The 23,092-nt window shown below is 51.0% G+C and overlaps 1 protein-coding gene across 4 annotated transcripts; it reads left to right on the top strand.

Annotated features, from left to right (window-relative positions):
* Window positions 1-3,187: 3,187 nt before the first annotated feature.
* TSKU (tsukushi, small leucine rich proteoglycan) lies at window positions 3,188-22,428 on the top strand. Of its 4 annotated transcripts, none has more exons than XM_064441523.1 (4): window positions 3,188-3,460; window positions 5,876-5,959; window positions 18,998-20,032; window positions 20,728-22,428. In XM_064441523.1, exons 3-4 carry the CDS (start codon window positions 19,005-19,007, stop codon window positions 20,879-20,881), a joined length of 1,182 nt encoding a protein of 393 aa, XP_064297593.1. In that variant the 5' UTR covers window positions 3,188-3,460; window positions 5,876-5,959; window positions 18,998-19,004; the 3' UTR covers window positions 20,882-22,428. The 4 variants fall into 4 exon arrangements, with proteins under 4 accessions (XP_064297593.1, XP_064297594.1, XP_064297595.1 ...); XM_064441524.1 differs by lacking the exon at window positions 3,188-3,460 and adding an exon at window positions 3,636-4,119; XM_064441525.1 differs by lacking the exon at window positions 3,188-3,460 and adding an exon at window positions 4,330-5,193.
* The last annotated feature ends 664 nt before the right edge of the window (window positions 22,429-23,092 follow it).

Raw genomic sequence — 23,092 nt, 5'->3', positions numbered from 1 at the left:
TTTCCTGGGACTGCATAAGAAAAGGAAGGGAAATGAGATCTCAGGGAGGGACTCAAACATCATGGAGAAGAACTCCAACACTAGCTCTTCTTAATAATCCAGCCTATGTCATCTTCACTCACTCTTTAAGTCCTCTTGCCTGATATGTGTCTACTAGAATTTATTCAGGAGAAGCTCAGAGTGACTCAGATAACTTTCCCTTGGCTTAAGAGTTGGCTGGATTTTAACAAGCAAACCAGGCATGATGTTATTAGATGTTGAGAAACAAGGAAACTGAGCTGGAGTTTTCTGGGAAGAGAAAGTCAGAGGAAGGCCCTGGAGGAACTGAGCTGGGAGAAGACGTCTTATGCTCCCCAGACCTGTTAGGGTCTCTGCAGCAGCAGTATATGGGGGTTATTTGGAGTGATGCTGCTCAGAGCTGAGGAATCTGAAGATCCATCTGTGCTGGTGCCAAGCTGAGCTGGAGAAATGGGCCATAAACACAGGCCAAACCCTCGTGCCTGGAGACAGCAAGAGAGGAAAGGAGTTGAGCTGAGGGACAGCACAGAGATCTGGTGCTCAGCTTTCAGATGTTTCAGTGAGAGTGCTGGCAAAATTATGTTATATCTAGACCTTAAAATCAGGGTGAAACAGAGTAATTTTGGCAGAACTGCCCTCATCTACTTTTCCAAAGCAAGAAAGGATGGTAATCCGTGGCTACAGCAGTACCTAAAACCCCAAGTGAGGTCCTACCATCATTTGGTGCTGTATGACCTCAAGTAAATCCCTTTCTATTTCCATCTTTCATCCTACCCTGGTGTATTCAGGCAGTGAAATGTATGAGACAGGTGGGAAAATTTGTCCAACACAGCGTGGCTGGCTTTGCATGTGAAGGTTCAGCCCATGGGACCACACAGCTCTGGGAAAAACCTGTTTTATCTTTAAGAAAATGTGCTCCCATGTGGCAAAGAAATAGAAATGGTGGGAAACATGACCTTAAGACTAAATTTCCTCTAAAAATGACCTTGGTGTTATTATGATAATGAACTGGGTTTGATCTGCTGGAGGGATCATCCATCTATGGACTGTCCAGCCAAGGCACTTTGCAGTGGGGGGTTTCAGGGTACAGAGTGGTGGGCCATGGCAGCAGGAGGTATCACTTAGTCATCCATTTGCAGGACACGGGCTGAGCACCAGGAGGATACCCAGCCTCGAGGAGAAGGGCAGATCTCAGTGGGAGATGGCTGCAGGATCTCAGAACCAGAGATGGACACACACCCGGGCTAATTTTGTATCAGCATCACACCAGATCCAGCCCCTGACCGCTCAGAATGAAATTGTCAGCCCTCTCCCCGGCATGATTTTGGCCAACTCCATCGAACTGGGGAAGTTTTATTAAAATCTCCCTTCGCATTAGAAATTCAAGCCAGAACACCTCTCAGTTGATTACTTTTTCATCTGAACAACAAAATTTCTGAGTACACAATTTTCCCATGTCCATCGAACAGAGCTACTGCAAAGCATGCTCATTTTAGGCTTCAAATAAAGAAAACAAAATTTAAAGATCTTTCTTTAGGAAAATTCAGAGGTTTTAAGCCAGGTTCATGTTTTTCAGTTGTTCCTTTCAGATCAGCAGACCTGGCACTGCTGACCACTATCAGCGAGAGGGTTGAATTCCCAATTCCTCCAGCTTCAAACTGGCATTTTGCTTTACTGAGGCCAACTTTGACATGCAAAGGCCTAGCATGAGGCATGGAAAAATGAACAAAATGGAAAATTAAATAAAAGCTTCCAGCTTAGCAACTTCCCCTACCCAGAGCTATAAAAATGAACAGCGCAAAGACCTGGGTGAATGAATCCTTACATCAGACTGCTCGTATCTGGAGATATCACCGCCACCTTTACACGGAAAATCACAACCCAGATTAAGGGGTTTTCCCAGGGTTTCTCCTGAAAAGCACTTGGCTCAGCTGAACCCTGAGCACAGATTTCTTCCGTCTGGCTCCCCCCCCGGGGCTGCTCATCCCCACCTTTGGCAGAGCTCTCAGAGTCTGATGGTGATTCCCAAAAAGCAGCTCCTGAGACGTGGGTGCAGAGCATGCACACAAACCAGACAAGCCACGCTCAGAAATTCAGAGGGTGGAGAGCAACCGCTGCGATCTCCACACGATGCTCCCGGTATCTCCAGCCCTAGCCCCTCTAACCAGTGGTGTGTTTGCTGGGGGAAGGGGGGGGGTGTCACCCTGCAAATCTTCAAGCAGGTCGTGGAGTGATGTGCTCGGAGAAAGCAGCTGAGCAGAGCAAAAAAACACCACTCACAAAGAGATGTTAAATGCAAATCTCAGCCGCCCACTTGAGTGAGGGTCATGGTCTGAGCAAACTTTGATCATTGGTATTGGGCATGTGGTGTATTTCAAAGCACCAGCGTTGCTATAAGGAAACACAGGGAGCCTGGTTGCGCCTTCTTAACCTAAACTTGGGACCTGGCACAGGCCTGGCACAGGCCACAGATCACGTCTGGCACGAGGGGTGCGGTGTGGGAAGTTGCAGCCAGACGCAGGATGAGTCCCTTGTGACTCACAGACCCTTGAGGTCCCTTTTCCCTTGTTCAAAGTGTCACAGTATCATGACGCTAGGTAGGCTTCTGATTTTTTTTCCAGTACCGGCATCACATCTCAAGCCACAGCCAGGCCATTACACCTAATAATCAGGAAATTATGGTGGGGGGATGGTCTTTCACAGCCTCCTCGGAGACACCCCAGGGACTGCCCATCCTACAGTGATGGGGTCCAGACTCCCTGTTCCCCAAACTGCACGTTACTACCTGCTTTTTTATTTTTGCTTTCTCCCATTTCAGGGATTGCACCGTACAATTTACAAGCCCCAGTGTCCTGCCTGATGGCATTGCTTGGTGCTGCCTTGTCGTACTCTGCACCCTGGGGTGCTGGAGCTGACCTTGGCCATATACGCCTAGAAAAGTGGGTGCAGGTGGTGTTTGGGAACAGGACCCGCTCCTGCAAATGGTCAGGTCAGGTCAGGGCTGGAAAGAAGGCTGTACTGAGAGGGTAACTCTGGAGTGATGCCCAAGAAAGCAAAGGGACAAGGGATTTTACTCAGGGGGATGGAGAGCAGCAGGGTGGGGGAGCGTGTGTGTGTGTGTGTGTGTGTAAAGCCGGCTTGACACCCCTCCTTCCCCCCCAATAAGGGGGGTCTGCCAGCTCAGGAGTGGCACAGCCGAGCGCAAGTCCTGCCTCTTTCCTCCTCCTCCTCCTCCCAGATGTTCCCTTGTGTGCAGCCATCTGTTGAGCTCCCTCCTCCTCCTGCGGGGAAAGGGGCAGCCCGCTTGCCCAGCCAGCTGCACGCCTTGGACGAGGAGGAGGAGGAGGAGGAGGAGGGAGGAAGGGGACACCCGGCCACAAGCCTTGCTGCTGCCGGCTCCCGGCGGCACCGCTCCCCGCCGTGGGAACCGATCCCGGCCCCGGTGAGTCTCCCCCTGACCCCTCCCTTCTCATTTTTGGGGGAGTGGGGGGGCTCGGTGTATGGGGGTGGGCTGAGCTCTCCCTCCCGGGGAGCTGGGGATGCGTAGGGTCAGCCCTGGGGGTGTCTGCTTGGGGGACACCCCCCCCCCCCCCACCTCCGAGTGGGGAAACTTCTTTGGTTTTCGCTGCAAAACACCTCGGGTGCGGGGGAGGGAGGGAGGGCAGAGGTCTCGGGTGGAGGTAAACTACTTTTCCCCCTACCTCTGGCTTTCCCAAAAGGGCAATTTTGGGGTGCAGCGGGTGCGTACGAGCCCCCAGCCCGGCTCCCTCCCCGCCCCCCCGAAGGGCTGCAGCCGGGGTGGGATGAAGCCTCTCCAGCCGGGATCTCTTCCCCTCTCCTTCTCCCGGTGCAATGGTGGTTTGTAGAGCGCTTGGGATTGCCACGGCTGCAAAGTAATCCGAGGAGCAGCTGGAGGCTCCGCACCGCCTCCCGTGCCCGGCTTCGGGGCTTTGATTTCACCCGGGGCTCTGTGCCTCCCCCTCCCCTGCCTCCCCCTCCCCTTCCCCGGCCCTTCCCTCCCCTCCGGTCGGAGAGAAGAGAGAGGCTTTTTGGTCGGGTTCTGGTGCTGGGAAGCTCGCAGGGTTTTGCAGCTCACCCAAGGTAAGGGGAGAAAGGAGAAGGGTGGGGGGGTAAAGCTGAGCGGGGGTCGCCTGGATGGGGTGAAGAGGCTGGAAGGTGCCAAGAGGGGGTCCTTTCCCCTCGGGTTGCAGAGATAAGGACAGGGCAAAGCTCTCCGCCTCGGAATTTCCCATTCCTTTAAGTGGATTAAGCTGGAGGGGAAGGTGTGTTGGGGGGGGGCGGGGGGGGGAAGGGAGAGGAAGCAGGCGAGGATTTATTTGTTCTCTTATTGCAAGAAAAAAAAAAAAAGGAAGAAAGAAAGAAAGCTGCTGGTTGTGACTTTTGAAGCAGGAGGTCAGAAAGCACGGGGTTCCCCTGATAACGCACACACCCTGTAAACTTTTAAACAGCTCCATGGAAACTTGTTATTAATGCTGCAGTCATTAAAAGGCGCAGACCACGGCAGATTTATTAGCCCCGTAAACCACAACACGTGCCAGCTCTCTGGAAACAAAAGGGTCCGTCAACTTTACCCCTCTGCTCGGGATTTGGGAAGGCTGGAAGGAGAGCGGCGAGGATGGAGCCGGTGGCTTGTGTCGTGGGGAAGTGGCATCGCCTCCGTTAACCGACGCTCTCCTTCGCGGTTAGCTATCGTAATTCGGTGGCGGGGAAGGCGTTTGAGCACGGGTGGAGCGAGAGCACGGCGAGCCGTGCCGAGCTCACGGCGTTCATCGTGGCAGCCAGGCGAGGAGCCTCCAGTCTCCCCAGTCAAAAGATTTCCCCGGGTGTCTGCCATGATAAATCAGCTGCCGTCAGCCTGAATAACCGCATTCACTGAAGTTACAGTAGGAAACTTGTCTGGGTGGACACTGTGCCATTGCTCTGCAGAGAGCAGCCGGTGCCGATGGCTGGCGTTGCGCTGAAATATTGCATTGATCGCCGCTCCAAAGCTCGCCTGGCAGCGTGCGGGGCTTTATCGCAGCGGTAGGAAGCAGAGTGAATACTGGGAGAAGAGGCGCTGTGGAAAGGCAGGGTTAGACCAACACCTCGCTGATCTCTCCGGGAATAAGGAGCACGTTGGATGTGTGAGATGCTGAAAGGACCGGAGGGAGCCTGGTATGTCCCTGGGAGAATCTGCAGGCTAAACTTGCTCGCTGTCGGCAGCCCGGCGCTGTAAAGGCAAAGTGGGTTAAGTGTCTGCCGTCGCGCTGGCACGGAGCACGGCTCGTGTCCCTTCCCGACCCATAGGAACCAGTCCCTGTCCTGGAGAGGACACGGGAGGTGTTTGCTCACACGTGGGTTATAAATGGCCCGGCGAGGCCCTGACCTGTGCTCCGCCGTCGCCGGTCTCCGCTCCGATGCGGGGTCCCTCCGCGAAGGCGGTGGGTGAGCGATGCTCGGGGCCCGGGTAGGCAGGAGGTTGGGTGGCAGCACCCGGACGGGCTTTCCCTCGCGGCATGTTGTGGGGAGACGCTGCTGGTTTGTGAATGAATTTGAGCAGCTGCTTGCACAGGCAGTGAGGAGCAATTACAGAATGCCTGGGAGGAACAAGGACGCCACAGACATCCCAGGGGACGTTAATTTCCACCGATGGGGTGGACTGGTAGGGAAGGCTGCGGGGTTGGGGTGAGGCTCTCCTGCACCCCTATTCTCGAAGACTGAGTGCAAGGAATAAACCTGCATTATTCAATAGGTAGGAGGGTATTATTCAAGGGTAGGAGGAAACTGGGAGAAAAGAGCTGTAAACCAAAAACCATGCAAAAGTCTTTTTATTTCTTTTAATACTTTTTTGTTATAGGAAAAAAGCTTCCTGTGCTCCTCCAGCCCTGCGCTGAACAGCACCGTGCACCACCCCAGCGCGAGACAGAGCTGGGAAAAAAAGGTAAAGCCATCGTCTTCCGGAGGTTTAGAGTTTTCCCTCCATCCCTAACTGCTTTTTTTCTCCTCTTTCAGTCGCTTTGCTCTCCTCCTCCCTGCTTGTCAGCTGGTCGGTGGGGAGAAGCCGAGGCTGGAGGGTGGGGTAAGACAAGGCATCCTTGTCCAGCAGCCCTCCTGACCCCCCCGGCACCCCCAGGTCATGTGCGGTAGCCACAGCGCTGGCCGCCTGGCAGGCGATCAAAAGAAACTTCCGAGCGCCGAGATGTTGAGGGCCGGGGAGAGATAAAGGCTGGCTTAAGCGAGCTGTTTCTTGTCTTAAAACTTGACACCTGGACCTATCAAGGGGAATATATGAATGGCTCAGCCATTCATTACAGGGAAGCCTTGAGATTTTTCATTTGTATTGCAATTTTTTATTTTTTTTTTTTAATTTCATGGGAGCTTCCGTCATTCCGTCTTGGAGTATTTAAGATTTGGAGCAGGGGGGGAAGGAAATACATGCTCTGAAAATCGCCTCGGCCTCCCCCACCTCCCCTTGCAGACGCTGCAAGAGATTAAACCAACCTGGCTGCCTTAGCACGGGACATTCCTGAGTTGCATTAACCAGGCTGGAAATCTGCCTGTGGGAGCAGTGGCAAACTGGAAAAAACCCGCATTATCTTTGCTGTAGCTGAGCGAAGGGCCATGTGCTGTGTGTAATATCTGGGTGCCGGCATATGTGGGTTTTCTTTTCCTTCCCCTTCCCCTCCTCCTGCTTCTTGATGTATCTGTGATGCTGACTCCCCTCTTTTCTCCTGGCTCGTGCCCGGCAGCTCAAACTCAGGGGTGGGGAGAGAAATAGGGACCCTTTTTTTTTTTTTTTAACTTTGAATAAGAGATCCCTCATTAGGAAAAACTGAGACCTAAATGCGAAGCCCTGATGTGGCAGATGGGTCAAAGCAGATGCGATTCCTCACCCCCATCACGTCTGAAGTGACAAACATGCACAGAGGTCTCTGCGTGGGGCAGGACACGTCCCTGACCCCAAAATCAGTCGGTTTTCTCCCATCCTTGAGAATGAGATGTCTGTAGCAGGGACCATGGCGAGGCCAAGTTTCACATGGCAGGATGGAGGAGACCCTTCCTCCAAAATGCTTTAATCCTGGTGCAAAGGCTCAGTTCCCACCCAAGGTGCAGCCTCTGTATCTACCCAGGACCAGAGCATTGCAACCTCTTGCAAGAGATCTCCAACTCAAAGGATTACAGGGTCATAGGGTAACTCTGAACCTGGCCAGTCTCATGCATGGGGGGGAGCACTGGTCTTCTGGACCGTCCCCAAACATCCCATGGCAATGTCCCCATCTCCTGTGCTCACAGCATGGTGCATGGTGGCCTCCCCTGGCCTTCAGGGGAAGTTTAGGTTGGATATTAGGAAAAATGTCTTTACTGAAGGAGTGGTGAGGCATCGGCACAGGCTGCCCAGAGAGGTGGGGGAGTCACCGTCCCTGGGGGGGTGTCAAAAAACATGTAGATATGTCACTTCAGGGCATGGTTTAGGAGGCCTGGGGGTGTTGGGCTGATGGTTGGATTTGGTGATCCTAGAGGTCTTTTCCAACCTTAAGAATCTGTGATTCAATTCTATGATCTGAGGGAAGGAGCAGGGCGCCAGGGGCCAGCATCACGTAGCCCGTATGGGAGACATGTATGAGGATGTTGTAATTTGGGAAGTCTTACTTTGCCAGTCAGCAAAATTCAATTAGGAGGTGGTTTAATACAGGGTTGAATGTTAAAAGCAGATGGTTGTGTGTCCCCTGGGTGACTTGCAGCATCTCTGTGGCATGGCAGAAGTGCCACAGAGCTGTGCCAAAAACAAGGGGACTGGGATGGGGACAGGATGGAGCCAGGGGAGGTGAGCAGCATGGGTGGGCGGAGGTCCCTGGAGAGGCAGGCCTGCTGTGGGCAGCCACTGAGACTTCAGCCACCATTTAGAGTCCACAACCACTGATTTGAGAGGTGCTTAGATACTTTTCCACCACAAGTCCCCACCCCAGATGTCCCCTTCCTTGCCCCCCAGCCTGCCTGCCCATTTTGCAGAGGGCAAATCAGGGCTGGTGTCCCCAGGGTGTCCAGGCAAAGCAGGACCTGGACACAGTGCATGAGGACAGTGGTGGCATTTGGCTGGACCTCTTGTGGTAGTGGCAGTGTTGGCTGGGGGCTTCTGCATGGGATGAGACCGGAGCGTCTTGGCTTGTGCTCCTTTCCCGGTTAAACTGGTGGGATTTGAACCTGGGGATGGTAGCCCCATCCTCACACAGGAATGAACTCCTCTTGGTCCTGGGGTTAGCCAACGTTAAGGCACCAGGAGGGAAATGGAGGCACGTGAATGGGGAGTCATGGTAACATCAGTGGTGAGAAATGGGCTCTGCTGGGGATGTGGCTCTCCCACTGCACTTTAGATGACCTTTCTCTCCAAAGTCCCCATGCCAGCCCAGGCAGACTGTCGGATCCTGGGCAAGGGCGGGGAGGTGAAGTGCTGAGGAAACAACACCACAACACCACACCACTGGGGCACAAAAGCATCATCTGGGGTGGGAACCATGGTGGACATGATGCCCTGTTGCTAAACCCTTTGTCAGCTTTACCCAGACCCCTTTCCCCTCCCCAAATACCTCCTTCTCAAATCTTGTAGGAGATCCACTGGCATAGTGAATGTCTTATGCGCTTTGCCAGGCTGGGGCAGCTCCTGAAGCCCCAGCTGATGCTTTTGCTGGGTGTTTTCACTGGCGTTCATTGTTTGAAGCGTCACGTTGCAAGAATTATTGGGGGGGGAGAAAGGCCGGGAGGGGAATGAGACGGGAGCCTCCAGCTGTGCTGTTTGCAACAATGACGGCCAGGATTGTATTTATTATCTCCTTGGTGGAGGGTCTGCAGCTGCACGCTGAGAGCCACAGGCGGCAAAGAGGCCCGGAGATTATTGTGCATGAAAAAAAAAACCCAACCACAAAAATAAATAAAAAGTCCACAAAGAAGCCCTGGGCCGGCTGGGGCAGTGCCGAGGCCAGCCTAACGTTGCCTCCTCGCTCTGCGCTCCCTTATTGAAGGCAGCAGCCCCGCAGGGCTGTTAGATGGGAGGTTGGAAGCTGCTGCCTTTCAGAGAGCTAAAACCACATGGGGTCTTCTTAAAATCCTTCTGCCAGGGCAGAAGGCGTTGCCCAGCCAGAGTCCCTCAGGGGTGAGTTTCTTTTCCCCTTGCTTTTCACATGATTTTGGCTGGTGCTGGCCGCGCTGGGCAGAGCACCACGACCAGGGCTCGCCATCTGAGGCAGCGTTTGGACAGATGATTTGCAGCCACTTCTGTTTCAAGGAGAAAGGGCTGAAAAGCCCTTAGAGATACAAGATGATGGGGCTGCTATGAGCTGTTTGCTCCTGTGTCTCACCAGGAAAGGCAGAGGCAACACCCTGGGATGTATCACCTTCCCCTGGCACCATCCCTCTTCTCTCTTCCTTCCTTCCCCCTGCCCAGCTCATCATCTCCAGGGAAACGCATCCACGTCCATCCATGTAGCATGGTCCTTCTGCAGCTCAGGCCAGCCCACCGGGGTGGTTGAAAGCAAACCAGGCCAGGGATATGGCATACATCCCTATGGGTGCATCCATAGACATCACACCTTTCCCCCGTGGACCAGACAGCCGCGGGTGGGTCCTTGCAACCTGCGCTCTCCTGGGGTGGGACGTGGCACGTGCCATCCCAGGGACGCGGCATTTCCCAGCCAGGCACAATCATATGGCCGAGCAGCTCTATTAACAGTTAAAACCAAGCGTCCATCATGGTTGAGAGGTTTCTTCTCCCCGTGCTGCACCTCTTAATGTTTCTTGCTGGCCTGGTGTATGGTTCTTGTCCCAGAGTGCATTCCTCTTGAATTATATCATGTCTCTCAGAGCCGCAGTGTTATGAAAAAGTATTGTTGTAGCAGGAGCCAGCACAAGGAACTGGCTGGGATCGGGGGTCAGGTGTGGGAGAGCATCGTCAAGGGCTGAGGCTATAGGAGAAGCTTGCTAGGATCTTTCTAGCTTTCAGTAATTGACCAGCTAATAAATAAGGTCCTGCCTCAGGTGTTTTATGCTTTAAAAATTCATGTCAGCTTGTTGGCTTTCTTAGTCTGACACCAGGAATGGTCGGAGAGGAGGGGAAAGCATGTACAACCCCGATGTTGCAGAAAAAGCTGTGATCCATCAATTTTAAATTGATCTTTTGCAAAGGGGGATGCATCCCTGAAGAAGGTGGGTTTAGCCCTCCCCTGGTTACTGCTGTGATTTGGGTAAAGCCTGGGTATTCACAGCCTCCCTCTGTGCGTCACAGCGAGCCCTTGGCCACAGGAGATGATGGGGCAGGGGGATCTCTGGTAGCTTTATCAGGTCCCTCTACAGCAAAATACATTAGGGTTGGTGTAAAACTTGACGTAAATCTCTCCCTTCACTATGACATGCCATGCCAAAGGGCTGGTTCATAAACTTCTTTGTGCCAAAATAGCTCCTCTGCAACAGAGACCTCCCGTTCTGGGATGTGTCGCTGGGTTTTTGATAAAGATCCTGTTTGGGCCGAGTTTGAGGCAGTTAAGAAAATATTTGTGTTCCTGGCTGAGATGAGGTATGTGTTACGCTCAACAAGTGCTGGGATAGCGAGACCTCCTGTTCCTGGAAATGCTCGCTGTTAAAAAGCAGAGGGGGAGGATGGGAAGCAGGGGCTGTCTGGGGGTACAAGGGTTTGGGGTGGTCACCCCCAGGGTGATGCTGGAGCAGGAGAAAGCCCCGAGCTCCCGCATCCTTGTGGGCACCTTGTTTGATGTCGTGCATCTGGGGCTGCTGGGAACTGGTGTGCAGCTGCCAGTGCTCCCAGTTTGAGTGGTCCTGCAGCCAGCATGGCCAGGAGGCAATGGTGGGGCCAGGATGCTCGTGTCCCCTCTGCTCCCGGCGAGCCCCATGAACACCCCCCCCGCTCCCCGGTGCTGCCGGGAGGTGCCGCACCGCACCGACGCCTGCCCTCCCCTGCCCGCAGCCGCTCCGGAGGCTTGGCAAACTTCATTTCCTTTCGGGAACGCCTCCTCCGGACACAAGCACAGCTCGGCGTGAGGCTGGTGAGCAAAATTGCTTTCAAAAGCCATGGGAGATTATTTCTCCAACCCTGAATAAAACCGCTCTTAACCTGACAGCTTCCCGGGCTGAGTGGGGAAAGGGGATTTTTGTGCAAAACCCTCATGCCGCCGTGATTTAATTCATAATTTGCCCCGTGCTAGGGGTAGCACCGACTTTTTCCCACTTGAGGTGAAATTCCCAGGAGTTGGGCTGCTTTTTGCTTCCAAGATGTGGATTTTTCAGGCACGCAGCTCTCGAGGCAGCAGAAATCATCTGCATTTCAGCTGAGGATTTAAATCCGTTGGAATTTGCCACATGGGCTCGCAGACCTGCCTGCACAGTTTCCTTTTGTTGGAGCCCAAAATACATTGCGCCGCACCTTGATTTCCTCCTTGGAGGGGGATGAGGGATGCTGGGGGAGGAGATTGCACAAGTGGAATAAACTATTAGCTGTTTAAACACTAGGATGATAAATTACCCATGGCCTCTTGCAAAGCAGATGGGATTTGTGACATTAACAGTTGGAGCAAAGATTATTTTAATAGGGCTATTTCTTTTATAGAGAAAGGATAGATTTTTGTGGTTTTTTTTTTTTAACTTGAAAGAAAAAAATAGAGAAGAGGCTGTTTCAGCTGAGCAAGGGACATCACATGTTTGAAAACAAACCCAGTGTGAAGCTGTAGGGTTTGGAGGTGCTGGGTTCCCTCTCAATCAATCCCATATCTCTTCTCTGCAGCTCGCGTGGTGGGTTGAGGGACTGCTTGGTTTTGGCTTTGGGGTTGTGAGATGCTTCTGATGCTGAACAATTTGGCTTTGCTCTTGCTAATCTTATCTGTCCCATCCCCTGTGACGTCTATGGAAATCTCCCTGACGGACTGAGAGCATCGGTGGGATGCTGGTTAATCACTGTGGTTTGGGCTCAGCAGTTTCTCTATGTCCAGAGCTGAGAAAAGCGAACGGAGATAACTGAGACATGGGGAAAATGAGGAATGGTGTCTTGTTTTTTCCTTCCTCAGCCCTTCTGGCTGCCCACACCCCAAATTCCATGTTTTTTTGGTGACATTCAAGTCTTGCAAAGATAGACTCGATGCAGAGCAATGGGGTTCTTGTCCAGATCTGGGAGCAGCTTCTCGCCTCTGTTTATGGCAGTTTTGTCCCCTCTTGAAATCACTTGAATGGGGACAAAGCACCCTGCAGAGCAAATAAACCACTCTCTCAAGATCTGCTGGTCTTGGCTACCCCCTGTGGTCCCTGGGGAGCCACAGGCCAGAGAGGATAAATCCCATCTTGAGCCCACCAGTCCCCATCACGCCGCCCATCCTGGTCCACCTTAAATACAACCACATCTCTGCATGGAGGGAGGGGAGACGACATTTTCTTTCCATCCCCAGTTTGATACATATTGTATATTATTCTTCCATAGCCTAGTAATGTAGATTCCTGATACCACTGCGTTAATTACTTGCTAACAACTCCCCCTTTGGTGCTGGGGCCCTTGACTGAATGCAAAGGAGGTGCTTTTACATCCATTACTAAAAATCATTAAAGCAGAAAGGAATTCATAAAGAAATCTTTTCTTTTTTTTTTCATTTCCCTCATTTAATCCTGATTTTCCCTGAGCAGGAAAGATGGAGCAAGTGTCCAGGCACTTGCAGGATGATTTTAGCTCCGGGTCAGGCCCTCAGTGTCTCTTTCCATTGAGCCATATGGGCTAATGCCACCGTCCCAGTGCTGAGTTTCCCCCCATCCCAATGCTTGCATGCACTGGTGGGGGAAATAGGGTAAGGAGAAGATTGGGTTGCACATCCCCTTCTTTATATCCTGATGGGTAGCTGGGGATGGCTCTGCTGTCTAAGCAGCTTTGCACTTCCCACTGATAAAACGATCGGTGTGAAGGGTGATAACGTATCACCCAAAAGCAATGGCTCCTGATGGAGATCTCCGCTAAATCAAGCTGAATTTAGAAGAGCCAAGGGACTAATTCTCATCCTGCTGTCTCAGACACCCAGCGTAACTCTACCATTACTCCCCCAAACCCTTCTAAGTGAATGCAGGATCAAACCTAAAGAGCAGATACTTCTTGGATTCTCATTAGCCCTCCTACCCCTAAATCCAAGGAGTCACAAACACCGAGTATAAAACCAGGACCGGTATTTGCAAAGCGTACCCCAAACCAGCAAACAACAAAAAATAACAGGTGGGTCAGAAAGCCCTGCTCCCATTTACACCAAAACTCCTTCGTGGCGAAGCGCTAATTGGTTTAATAAGCTTTATAGAGTGGGTAATCACAGCTCTGCCTCATGCCTGCGGAGAGCCCTTCTGCGGGGAAGAGCCGGTCTGAAGCAGGCAGAGCAACAGCCTGGATGACCTTTACTTTCAATGGATTCACACAGAAAGAGTAACCTTGCCAGCAGCAGTTTATCATGTGAGGGGTGTGTGCCTGCGAGTTAAGGGATTAATCGTCCCCGCTGTAGGCTGGTTTGAACCAGCTTTGCTGCCCGTTCCCACCGGCGCGTGGGATCTGGAGACTGGACGGTGATTGCATTTGTGGCGTCATTTGGGCTCAGCCTGGGAGGGTTCATGCTGGAAAGCTGTAGCTGTGACTAGTGTTGCGCTTTAGTTGATAATGATTCTTATTTCACAGATTAATTAATGGGAGGGGAAAAAAAAAAAAAAAAAAGGTCTCTGAAGCAGTTTTGTTGTTGGAGAAGCAACCCAGGAGCATCCTGGTGCTCTGGGGCCACCGTCCCAGCTGCCTCTTGGAGCCTCGTGGGAATTTAAAGAGAGAAAAAGCCAACTACCTTTTTTTACCTTCTTTTTTTCCTTTTCAGTCTGGAGGATTTATGGCCTCTATCACGTCCCATGCAGCTTGCTTCACTTGCCAGTAACGCTCCCTTTCCTCTGCCCCCAGTTAGTGATTGCAGCCAAATGGGCCTTGTGGGCCCTGCTATAAAGACTTTGCTTTTTGTCCACTTGGCTGATGCAAGAGACAGAAGACGATCCCCAAATTCTCCCCCTGATGAAATATTGTTGCTAATCCAGCTCCTCTGTCCTTTGCTAGAACAGCAACTCTATTTGGGATCGGCAGGCTCCAGCCCTTCCTTTTTGCCACTTTCCTTTAAAGGTTGCTCTATTTGCTGTTAATCCAGAATTAATCCAGTAGCACTTGAAACCTGGAAGTCACCAGGATCTGTCCACCATGCCTTAGACACGCAGGGATTCACATCATACCCGATCTGCTCTAATGGGCGGCTGCTGTGGAGAACACAGGTCCTTGTTTTCCCTGTTCCTGTGTCAGAGCTGGTAACCCTGCGGCTGGGAAGCTCGATTTTTGGAAAACTGACCCATCAAAGGGGTAAAAGGAAGATTAGGGGTTTTTTGTTGGATGAGTGAGCTGAAGTGATTCATCCTGGGTGCGTCTGGTTGCTGGGTGGGACTCGGATTTGGAGGATGCAGCCAGGGATGGGGTGGGAAGCAGCAGTGCAAGGAGAGCAGGCATCCCACCCCACCATGGTCAAAGGAGAGAACGGGTCTGGTCTTAGGTGGGTTTCATCCCCTTCTCTTCACACCACTGTAGAGTCAACCTGGGGCTTCTGCACTTCTTACTTATGTACCTTAAGGTTCATTGGGTGACTTTGCGTCTTCAGCCCCAACTCCAGCTGCATTTCAGCCGATGCCTTGTCAAATGACACGTTCAGGGAGGCCAAGGGATGCAGCATGAACGGGGGGACGTTTCCTGACTCCATCAGACAACAAACTTTCAAACCTTCCCCTTGTATTATTTTTTAATTAGTCCTCGGTTTTTGGCTATAGGGATTTCCAGCTTGGTGGTTGCCAGGGCAACCAGAGGTAGTCTAGGTAGCGTCCGCTTCATCTCCACATGCCCAAGGAGGGGACCAGTCTCTGAGCAATGGGCTTCCATCCAGGGCAGGATGAGTTAGCACATCTCCCTTGGGTGGGAATGAGGTGGCAAAGTCTCAGCTGTGGAGCTGGGAAGACTAGTGAGAAAAGTCTTTAAGGAAAAGGAGAGGGAGGAAATCAAGTGCACCGAGAAAAGTGAATTTGCAACAACAGGGCTTTTCTTTCTCCCACCCCACCCCCCACCCCCACCCCCACCCCCCCCCCGACCATCAGATAACACCTGGGTTTCCTCTGCAGTCTAGTTTTAAAATCAGATTTTAATGGGGGTTTCTGGCAGGGAAATCTCAGTGTGAGGTTTCTGCCCAGGTCCTTCCGCATGATGGTGCAGGGGATGAGCAGAGCAGGGAGGAGGCATCAGGGCACCTGCAGGTTCAGGGAGATATGTGGGATTTGGGGAGAAGCTGGCACCCTGCTAGGAGCTTGGTCCAGCCTTGGCTTTGTTACCCACCACTGGGTCATCTTGGGGCTGTCTCAGGGCATTTGCTGTGCAGAAAGGACGAGCAACATACAAAGACCAGAGCCCTGCAGTCACTCTGGGCACCTGAAACGTGGGGGATGATGCTACGCCCCCAGCAACTTCTGTCAGAATCGGTGAAACAACCCCCCCCGAGCTGTAAGAAGGCCAAAATTTATCCCTGGGAACTCTCCACACCACAACAGCCATAGAAATGAAGAGGTCATGGCTGAACCAGCCTAAGAGCAGACTGTTCTTTCCCCTCACTGTCCCAGGTGATGGGGCTGGTGGCTTCTGGCCTGTGGTGTTTCCTCCAGGTGAATCTCCCCAGTGCTGCAAGAGGATAACTCATCTTCCTTTTACAAGGGGATGCTTTGGCTTCCTGCCTTTATCAACAGAGCAGCTCGTAGGCAGCAATCCAAAGGCAATTTGATGCGGTTTCAAATGCACACTGTACACAGATGAACTGTAAATGCCTGCGGCATGTTTCTTTCCCCATTTCAAAGAGCGCTATTGATTGCTCCATGCGATGATGGAGCATGCCTGTACCTGACTAAGCTCTTCGTTGATTATCTGGCAATGCAGGAGTTTCTTTCTTGGACTGGAAGATGACCAGTGCCTTTATTTCTCTTCTCTTTTATCAGGGCTATTGGCCAAGTGGCTTGTTAGCCTATGAATGCTTCATGCTTAAGGGAGTTTTTACCTGGTAGTAAGGGACTGCATCTCATCTGCAAAGCAATCGCAGAGACAGTAAGGGAGAATTTGGGGCAGTGCTGCGAGGAGGAAAGACACGATAGATGCTGTGCAAATACCTAAGCTGAGCTTTGTGTACTGCATTTCAGCTGCATCATGTTTCGTGGTTGCTGCGGGCTGGAGCCGTGGATGTTGCAGTGGGAGTCACTGTATCTGTCTTCTGGTGGTCTTTTCTGAGGCTGGTCGGGAAGGGAATTCCCATGTCAAAAGGGGTTTCGGCAGCCACATATCAAAACCCGGTGTTGGCTTTAATTTTTCTCTCACTTAAACTAGGACTTTGGAGATTGCCATCTTGCTTTTCTTCAGGTGGACCAGCATGAGCCCGTGAAGGTCCTACCAGTGCTCAGAAAGCCAAGTTTCACACTGACGTGTCTTTGGACCTGCTGGGGTCTGATCCACCCACTGGGGCCAACAGGATGCCATGAGGAACTGAGCTGGGCTTTCGAAGGAGTTAGGAGGTGCTTTCCCTGTTGAGACATCAAGTGGGAATAGCCACTGGGTGGGATCTGGGAGAACAAATACCAGCAGACTGAGCTGACACTAGCACAAGTAATTCTCTTTACATGAGACATTTAATATTTAGGTTTTGCTTTTTGAGTTTCCAAAGAGCTCCTCACTGCTGTAATTTCCTCTGGTAATAAAACATTTCAGTGCATTCCAAATGCAGCTTCATGAAAAAAAAAAGTAGTATTTAGTTTATGAGGGACTGCAGAAGGGAGCAAGCTATGGTCTGTCTGCACAGAACCAGAGGGAACCAGCCTTGACGTCATTAGGGACGGGATATCTGGAAACGTGTCTGCGGAAAGGAGCTCTAACCCCTGCCTCCCCTCTGCACACATATGTGTTTTCTCAAGAAACAGTTGAACGGGCTGGGAATAGGGCTCTTCTTACTGATTTTCTGTTGTTTCTATAGAATAATGGACCCTGGAGGTTTGTGTGTTGGCCTTTAGAAATGCTTTGGTTGCAGGCTCTTTGGCCAGAGTCCCAGTTTCTGCTCTCTATTTGCAGGAGGTCTGGGAGTTTCCTCCAGATAAGTCATATCAGTAAGCAGGACAATATTTTTGCAACACTTTTTCCCCTTTGCACTTCTTTTGCACATTGGCAAGTAGTCCCTGGTCGGTCTCCTGGGAAGGAGATCAGGGCCAAGAAGACCATGCTGAAAAGGGAGAGAAACTGCTGCCAAGGGGTGGGTGAGGGAAGGCGAAGTGTGAACTTCTAGGAAATGGTCCTGGGAAGGTGCAAGGGCTGTGGGGAAAGCACCGCAGCCAGATCAAAGGGTGTGTGGGAAAGATGATACTGCAAGGAAGTTAATGAAGTGCTTTTAAACAGTGGTGGGAAAGGTGAGAATAGAGACCAGGGGGGCTGAGGTGGGGATGGGAACATGTGTTTAAAGCGGATTTTTTTTCTTTTTTCTTCTAAATGAGTGCTTGGCACCTGAGCCTTTGCTTATCGCCAGCAGCATAGCCAAAGAGCAGTGCTGATGGGTCTCCTAGCCTGGCTTGGTGGGAGTTTTTGTTGCCAGCCTCCTGGAGACCTTGTTTGTAAGGCATGAGGAGCTGTCACCCATGACTGCAATGGGAACCAACGAGGCTAGCCCTTGGTGCCTCTGCTGACCTGCAGGGTGCTGGCACGCTCCAATTTAACCTCTCCAGAGATGCAGAGCTGAAGCTTTTTTGGCTGGCTGTTGAAATCACACAGCTGCTGTTGCCCACACAGTTGTGCAGAGGAGCTGTTAAAACACAATCTGAAGAGGTTCAGCAAAGCTGGTGAGGTACAGATTGGCTCTTTTCCTCCCTCGACTGTGACGCTGGAGGGACAGAAATGTCTCAGAGAGGGGAGGGTCAAAACTAGAGGGGTGGAGAGAACTCCTTGCTTGCTGTCATCATTAATCAGAGAGAATACTTAATGTAATTAGCAAAGACTCCCCAGAGGCTCTATATCAAACAAATTGGCTCTCTCCACTCAACGCCTGTGCGGGACCTGGGCTCACCACAGCAGAGTCTGGTTTAGACTGAGCAGTCCTTGGTGCCTCTGCTTCAGCAGGCGAAGAACCAAGTGGCCGTTGTCTGTCCTGCCTGCCACCGGCCCGAGGCGGGTTGGTTGTAGCCCTCTTTTTTAGCCAGTTGACATAAAGCAATGATCTACTTCTCAATTTGCACCTGAAGCCTATAAGCAAGGGAGACATGCTGTCCATTTGGGCAGTAGGCAGCTGGCCTTCCTAGCTGTTCATCCTGGAGGATGTTCTGATGATGCCGTTATCTCTGTCATCTATAGGAAATCTGAACAGAGCTTTGGTTTCTTCCTTCCCTGATAAGGGTTTGGGACATCTAAGGCTCCACTGGGCCTACAAGTTTTCTCCAACCTGTCAATGCAGGATCTTGAACCCAGCGCTCCCAATCTCACATGGATGCCCTGACATGAACATCTCTGTGTGCCGAAGTTTGCCAGGCTGTAAAGTGACTCAGGGTTTGAGCTGTCATTTAGCTGCTTCTATGGCCCAGTTGAATGAATGCATGTTGGATAGACCTTGCAGCCTACTGTTCTTACAGCTGATTTCCAGTTGTGTCTTAGCTTGGTTACATCTGAAGAGACTGTTAACCCAATATTTTTTTCTCCATTAAGTTCCCAGTGGGGATCACAACAGGAGAGACAAAGTGTTTGGGACATCCGTGCTACTCAAGGGTCTACTTAATCTATCCCTTTGGGAAGACAGAGATGACTGCACGACTCAAACTGTATACATCTTCAGTAAAGTAATTTCTATGGTGATTAAATCTGTTTTCTTATCATCTTGTTTTCCAGGTCAACAATGCAGTTCCTAGCCTGCTTCTCCTTGATGCTTCTTCTTCCTTGTTTTGGTACCACCAAAACCTGCTTCCCTGGCTGCCACTGCGAAGTGGAAAGCTTTGGCCTCTTTGACAGCTTTAGCTTGACCAAGGTGGACTGCAGTGGAATAGGCTCACACATTGTTCCTGTCCCAATCCCTCTGGATACCTCCTACTTGGATCTATCATCAAACAAACTGGAAACAATCAATGAATCGATGCTTACTGGCCCTGGATACACCACCTTGGTGAGCCTCGACCTGAGCTACAACAAAATTGCCAAGATTTCCTCCACAACCTTCTCCAGACTTCGGTACCTGGAGTCCTTGGATCTGAGTCATAACTCTCTGGAAGCCCTTCCTGAGGACTGTTTCTCCAGTTCTCCTCTGGGTGACATAGATTTGAGCAATAACAAGCTTTTGGATATAGCTATGGACATTTTTGCTTCAAAAGGTCAAGGAAAACCCCTCAATGTGGATCTATCCAATAATATGCTCAGCACAATTACGAGGCATCGTGAAAAGAGCATCCCCAGCATCCAGAACTTAAATCTTTCTGGGAACAGGCTAACCTCTGTGCCAAACCTTCAGGGGATTCCTCTCCGATACTTAAATCTTGATGGGAACCCTCTAGTCAAGATCAAGAAAGGAGACTTCATGGGGCTGAAAGATTTGATTCATTTATCCCTTGGCAGCCTGCGTGGATTTGGAGAGTTATCTCCTTATAGCTTCAAGGAACTAGCAGCTCTCCAGGTTCTGGATTTATCCAGCAATCCCAGCCTGAAGTCACTGACTGCTGAAATTATCTTTGGTCTGAACTCCTTACAAGAGCTCAACCTCTCTGGGACAGGCGTGTCATCCTTGCCAAAGACTGTGCTGAAATACCTGCCTTCCATCAAAAGCATCACCTTGGGGAAGAACATACAGTGTCTTAAGACCATCAAAGAAGGACAGTATCACCGACAAATTGGCCTGACCAAAAAAGAGATCCTCAGTTGCCACGACAGCCACGGGTCCGTAGCAGCAGCGCCTTACGTGTCGTGATAAAAGCTGGGGAGAAGGGGTGGGGATGGGAGGGCAGGGGCTGTGGGATTTGTACAGGTGTCGGACTGAGATGGTTTGCAGTGTGCCTTTTGTAAAACTGTCAATAATTTATATATTTGTATATATAATACAAATACTTGATTGTTTGTGGATTTTATAAACTCTCAAATCCTGCCCCACGTCATCTGCAGGCTCCAGATTTTGCCCAGTGCATTGAGGTCCTGCATGCAGCCCGTTAGCTCGAAAGCGGTGATGCTGGACAACGGGGACCAAGCTGCTCTGCAGGTCCTAGGGCAGCACAGCCGGTCTGGAGCACACCTTTGAGCCCCAGACACATTTGTAGGAGCAAAGCTATGTCTCCAGAGCACACACCAAAACATACCGACTCCGTAGCTGTTTGCTTACAAACCTGTGCATCGTCCTTTTTTTAATTATCACTCCCCAAGAAGTGCCTTCTGGATGTTGCCTTCATTAGCAGCACCGTTTCCCTGTCATGCACTTTCAGTCTTGAAGAAACATTTCCAGACAAACCTGAATACAGGGTGCTCCTAATGTGCTGCTTTTTACATGTTATTTGCATAGGTGTGCAATGAACGTTGAGTAAGTCAAGAGCTTTTCCCACAATTTTCTCTCTATTTTCCCATTTCGATCCTTTTCACATCAGATTACTTCAGGTCCAACCTTGGCAACCTCCCATCTTTCCAGCCTTAGCGAGCTATTGCTCAGAGATGATGTGCAGCAGAGCAAGGGAAGCAGAGGGGTCTGCCAACAGCCGCATCTCACCCAGGAACCAGCCTCCGATGAAGCAAATTAAATGAGCTGCAAAGTGAAGAGATCATGTAGCCTAGCTTAAAAAAACCCACCCAAACGAAAAAAAAAAAAATCCCTTCTTCCTTTCTGGGGAAGCTTGGAAGAAAACCTTGACACGGATTCTCGTCTCGATGACCTTATCAAACCAAGATGCAGACCCGAGGGATGTGAGACTAAGCCGTTTCCATGCTGACATCCCCCATCTGACCACAACATCTCTGACTCAGCTGGGCTCATGTGAGGCAATTTCCAGAGCCAAAACAGTCTCCGGAACATGCCAGGGGAAGAATTAACATGGACGCCTGCGACCCCGGAGCGCTTTGCCTATCAGGGCAAAGATCTTGGGTTTTTTTTTCCAGAGCTGTGGCTTTTCTTTCTCTCGCACAGCTCCTTGGCTGCCAACTGAAATCTGATAAAAAGCCTGGTCCTCAGAGGTTTACTCATTTTTTCCTCCATTGCTGTAATGCTGGCAAAGCAAAGGGAGCCCCTCTCGTTCCCGAAAGCGGGGGAAGGCAGCACAGCTTGACTCAGTGCCATCTGTGAAGCCTTTAACCTGCTTATAGGAGCTCCTGCAGTGGAGGTGTTTGCTGAGGTCTGGGCCACACCTGGCACGCTCTGTCCTGGGGATGGGAAGGGATGTTTTGGAGGGGGGTCCGGCTCGGGTTGGTGGGGAGCTTGGTCTCTAAACCCAGCCTTGCAGGGCAACCTTTAGTGTGTGAAGCTGGTTTAGGGAAGTCCACACGAAGGTGACACAGATATAAACTCGTTCCACAGCCGTCCTTGGGAGCGCTGGGAGGAGCTCAGGCTTTGCTCTCACACCCCCAAAGGTCTTTGCGAATGGAAACCCTATTGCCCAAAGCAGCTGTCTCCAGCGATGGTTAAACCCACTGAGACCATAAAAGCCAGAGTCAACACCTCACTTTGGATACTGGCATCCCTCTCCCACATTTTCATCCATCTCCTTCTCAGTGATTTGTCTGCGGACCTTAGGGTGGGGATTTGAACCCTTTCTTTCATGCTGGGGGGTTTCCCCCTCTGCTGAGCGTTTGCAGTGCTCGACCGACCTTCACAGTCACAAGAAACACTGATTTTCTTAAAAAGGCAATGGGACTGCCTACAGGCAGGGATCTGGAGGGGAACACAACCAGCTGCAGTGCGAGATGGGGGCACCTTGGGAGGGAAGAGGTGTGTTTTTAGTGGATCTTGCCTTTTTAAGAGAATTCTTTTCTGCTGGCAGAAAATGTAATTTTTAAAAAAGTTGTTGAATTTTATAAGTCTGTACCTAGATGAAATGTTTCAGGGATCACATACTGTCAGAGTTACTCTCTTTGTGCCACTGTGGTAAACTTAAAACCCAGTGTGACAATCCAATTGAAGACTGCAAGATTTCCTTGTGTAATCTCACGCTAGCTGCTAGCTAAATAAGTCTTAGCAGAAGCTGGCAAATACCGTTGCTGTGTTAGTTTGGTTTGTGTTTTTTTTTTAAGAACCTCTGCAGCATTGTAAGGCTTTGTGATTACTCACAATATAATAAAGTGATTTGGAGGAGAACAAACCCAGATCCCCCAGATTTATTGCCTTAGTGCTGGGAGGGCGGCAGCTGTCGCTGGGTCTGAAGTGCAACACAGCTTGTCTCCTTGCTCTGCTCAGCCCCACCAGCCTCATGAGTATTGCATCTCCAAACTGGGGGCAGGATTTGCCCCGCTGTGTTTGGCTCGCTGGGCTCCTCACTGGCAGAAAGGCTTGAGAGCTTCGCTGGCTGACTCAAAGGAAATTATGGCCACGTGGCAGTGAAGCAGCACAAGAGTATCTGGAGCAAATTCCCTGCTGCAGGATCTGCTCCGAAGCTTCAGAGGTGGCGGGGATCTCTTCATGGATTTGGCCAATCCAGGATATGATCTGCTAGGGTTGGAAGGCTGGATTTGCAGAGTAGGTGATGCAGGGAGAGCCCACGAGATGTTTCACAAGCCCATGGGTGTGGGAGGAAGCAAACAGGTGCAGGAGCGATGCCATGGCACAGAAAGCTGCGCGCTGCCAGACCGCAGAGCTTTCGGTGGTGAGATACATGTGGTCCAGCTTCAGCACGACTCTCCGAGGAGCAGGGGCTGCTGCGTGCTAAGAGCACGCAGAGCTATTGCAACTAAAGAATAAATAGAAACATCTCAGGAGGGCTTTGCCTGCTCTTAAATAGCAAATTTCATTTTAAGCACTTCTCAATG

Source organism: Phalacrocorax carbo, chromosome 1 (assembly GCF_963921805.1).
Source record: "Phalacrocorax carbo chromosome 1, bPhaCar2.1, whole genome shotgun sequence".
NCBI classification, from domain to species: Eukaryota; Metazoa; Chordata; class Aves; order Suliformes; family Phalacrocoracidae; genus Phalacrocorax; species Phalacrocorax carbo.
This window is presented reverse-complemented; position numbering and strand designations above follow the sequence as displayed.

Coding starts and splice junctions, on each gene's coding strand:
- TSKU (XM_064441523.1), top strand. CDS start 19,005: ATGCAGTTCCTAGCCTGCTTCTCCTTGATGCTTCTTCTTCCTTGTTTT. Junction 20,033..20,727: donor AGTTGCCACGACAGCCACGG/GTCCGTAGCAGC, acceptor TTTTCACATCAG/ATTACTTCAGGTCCAACCTT.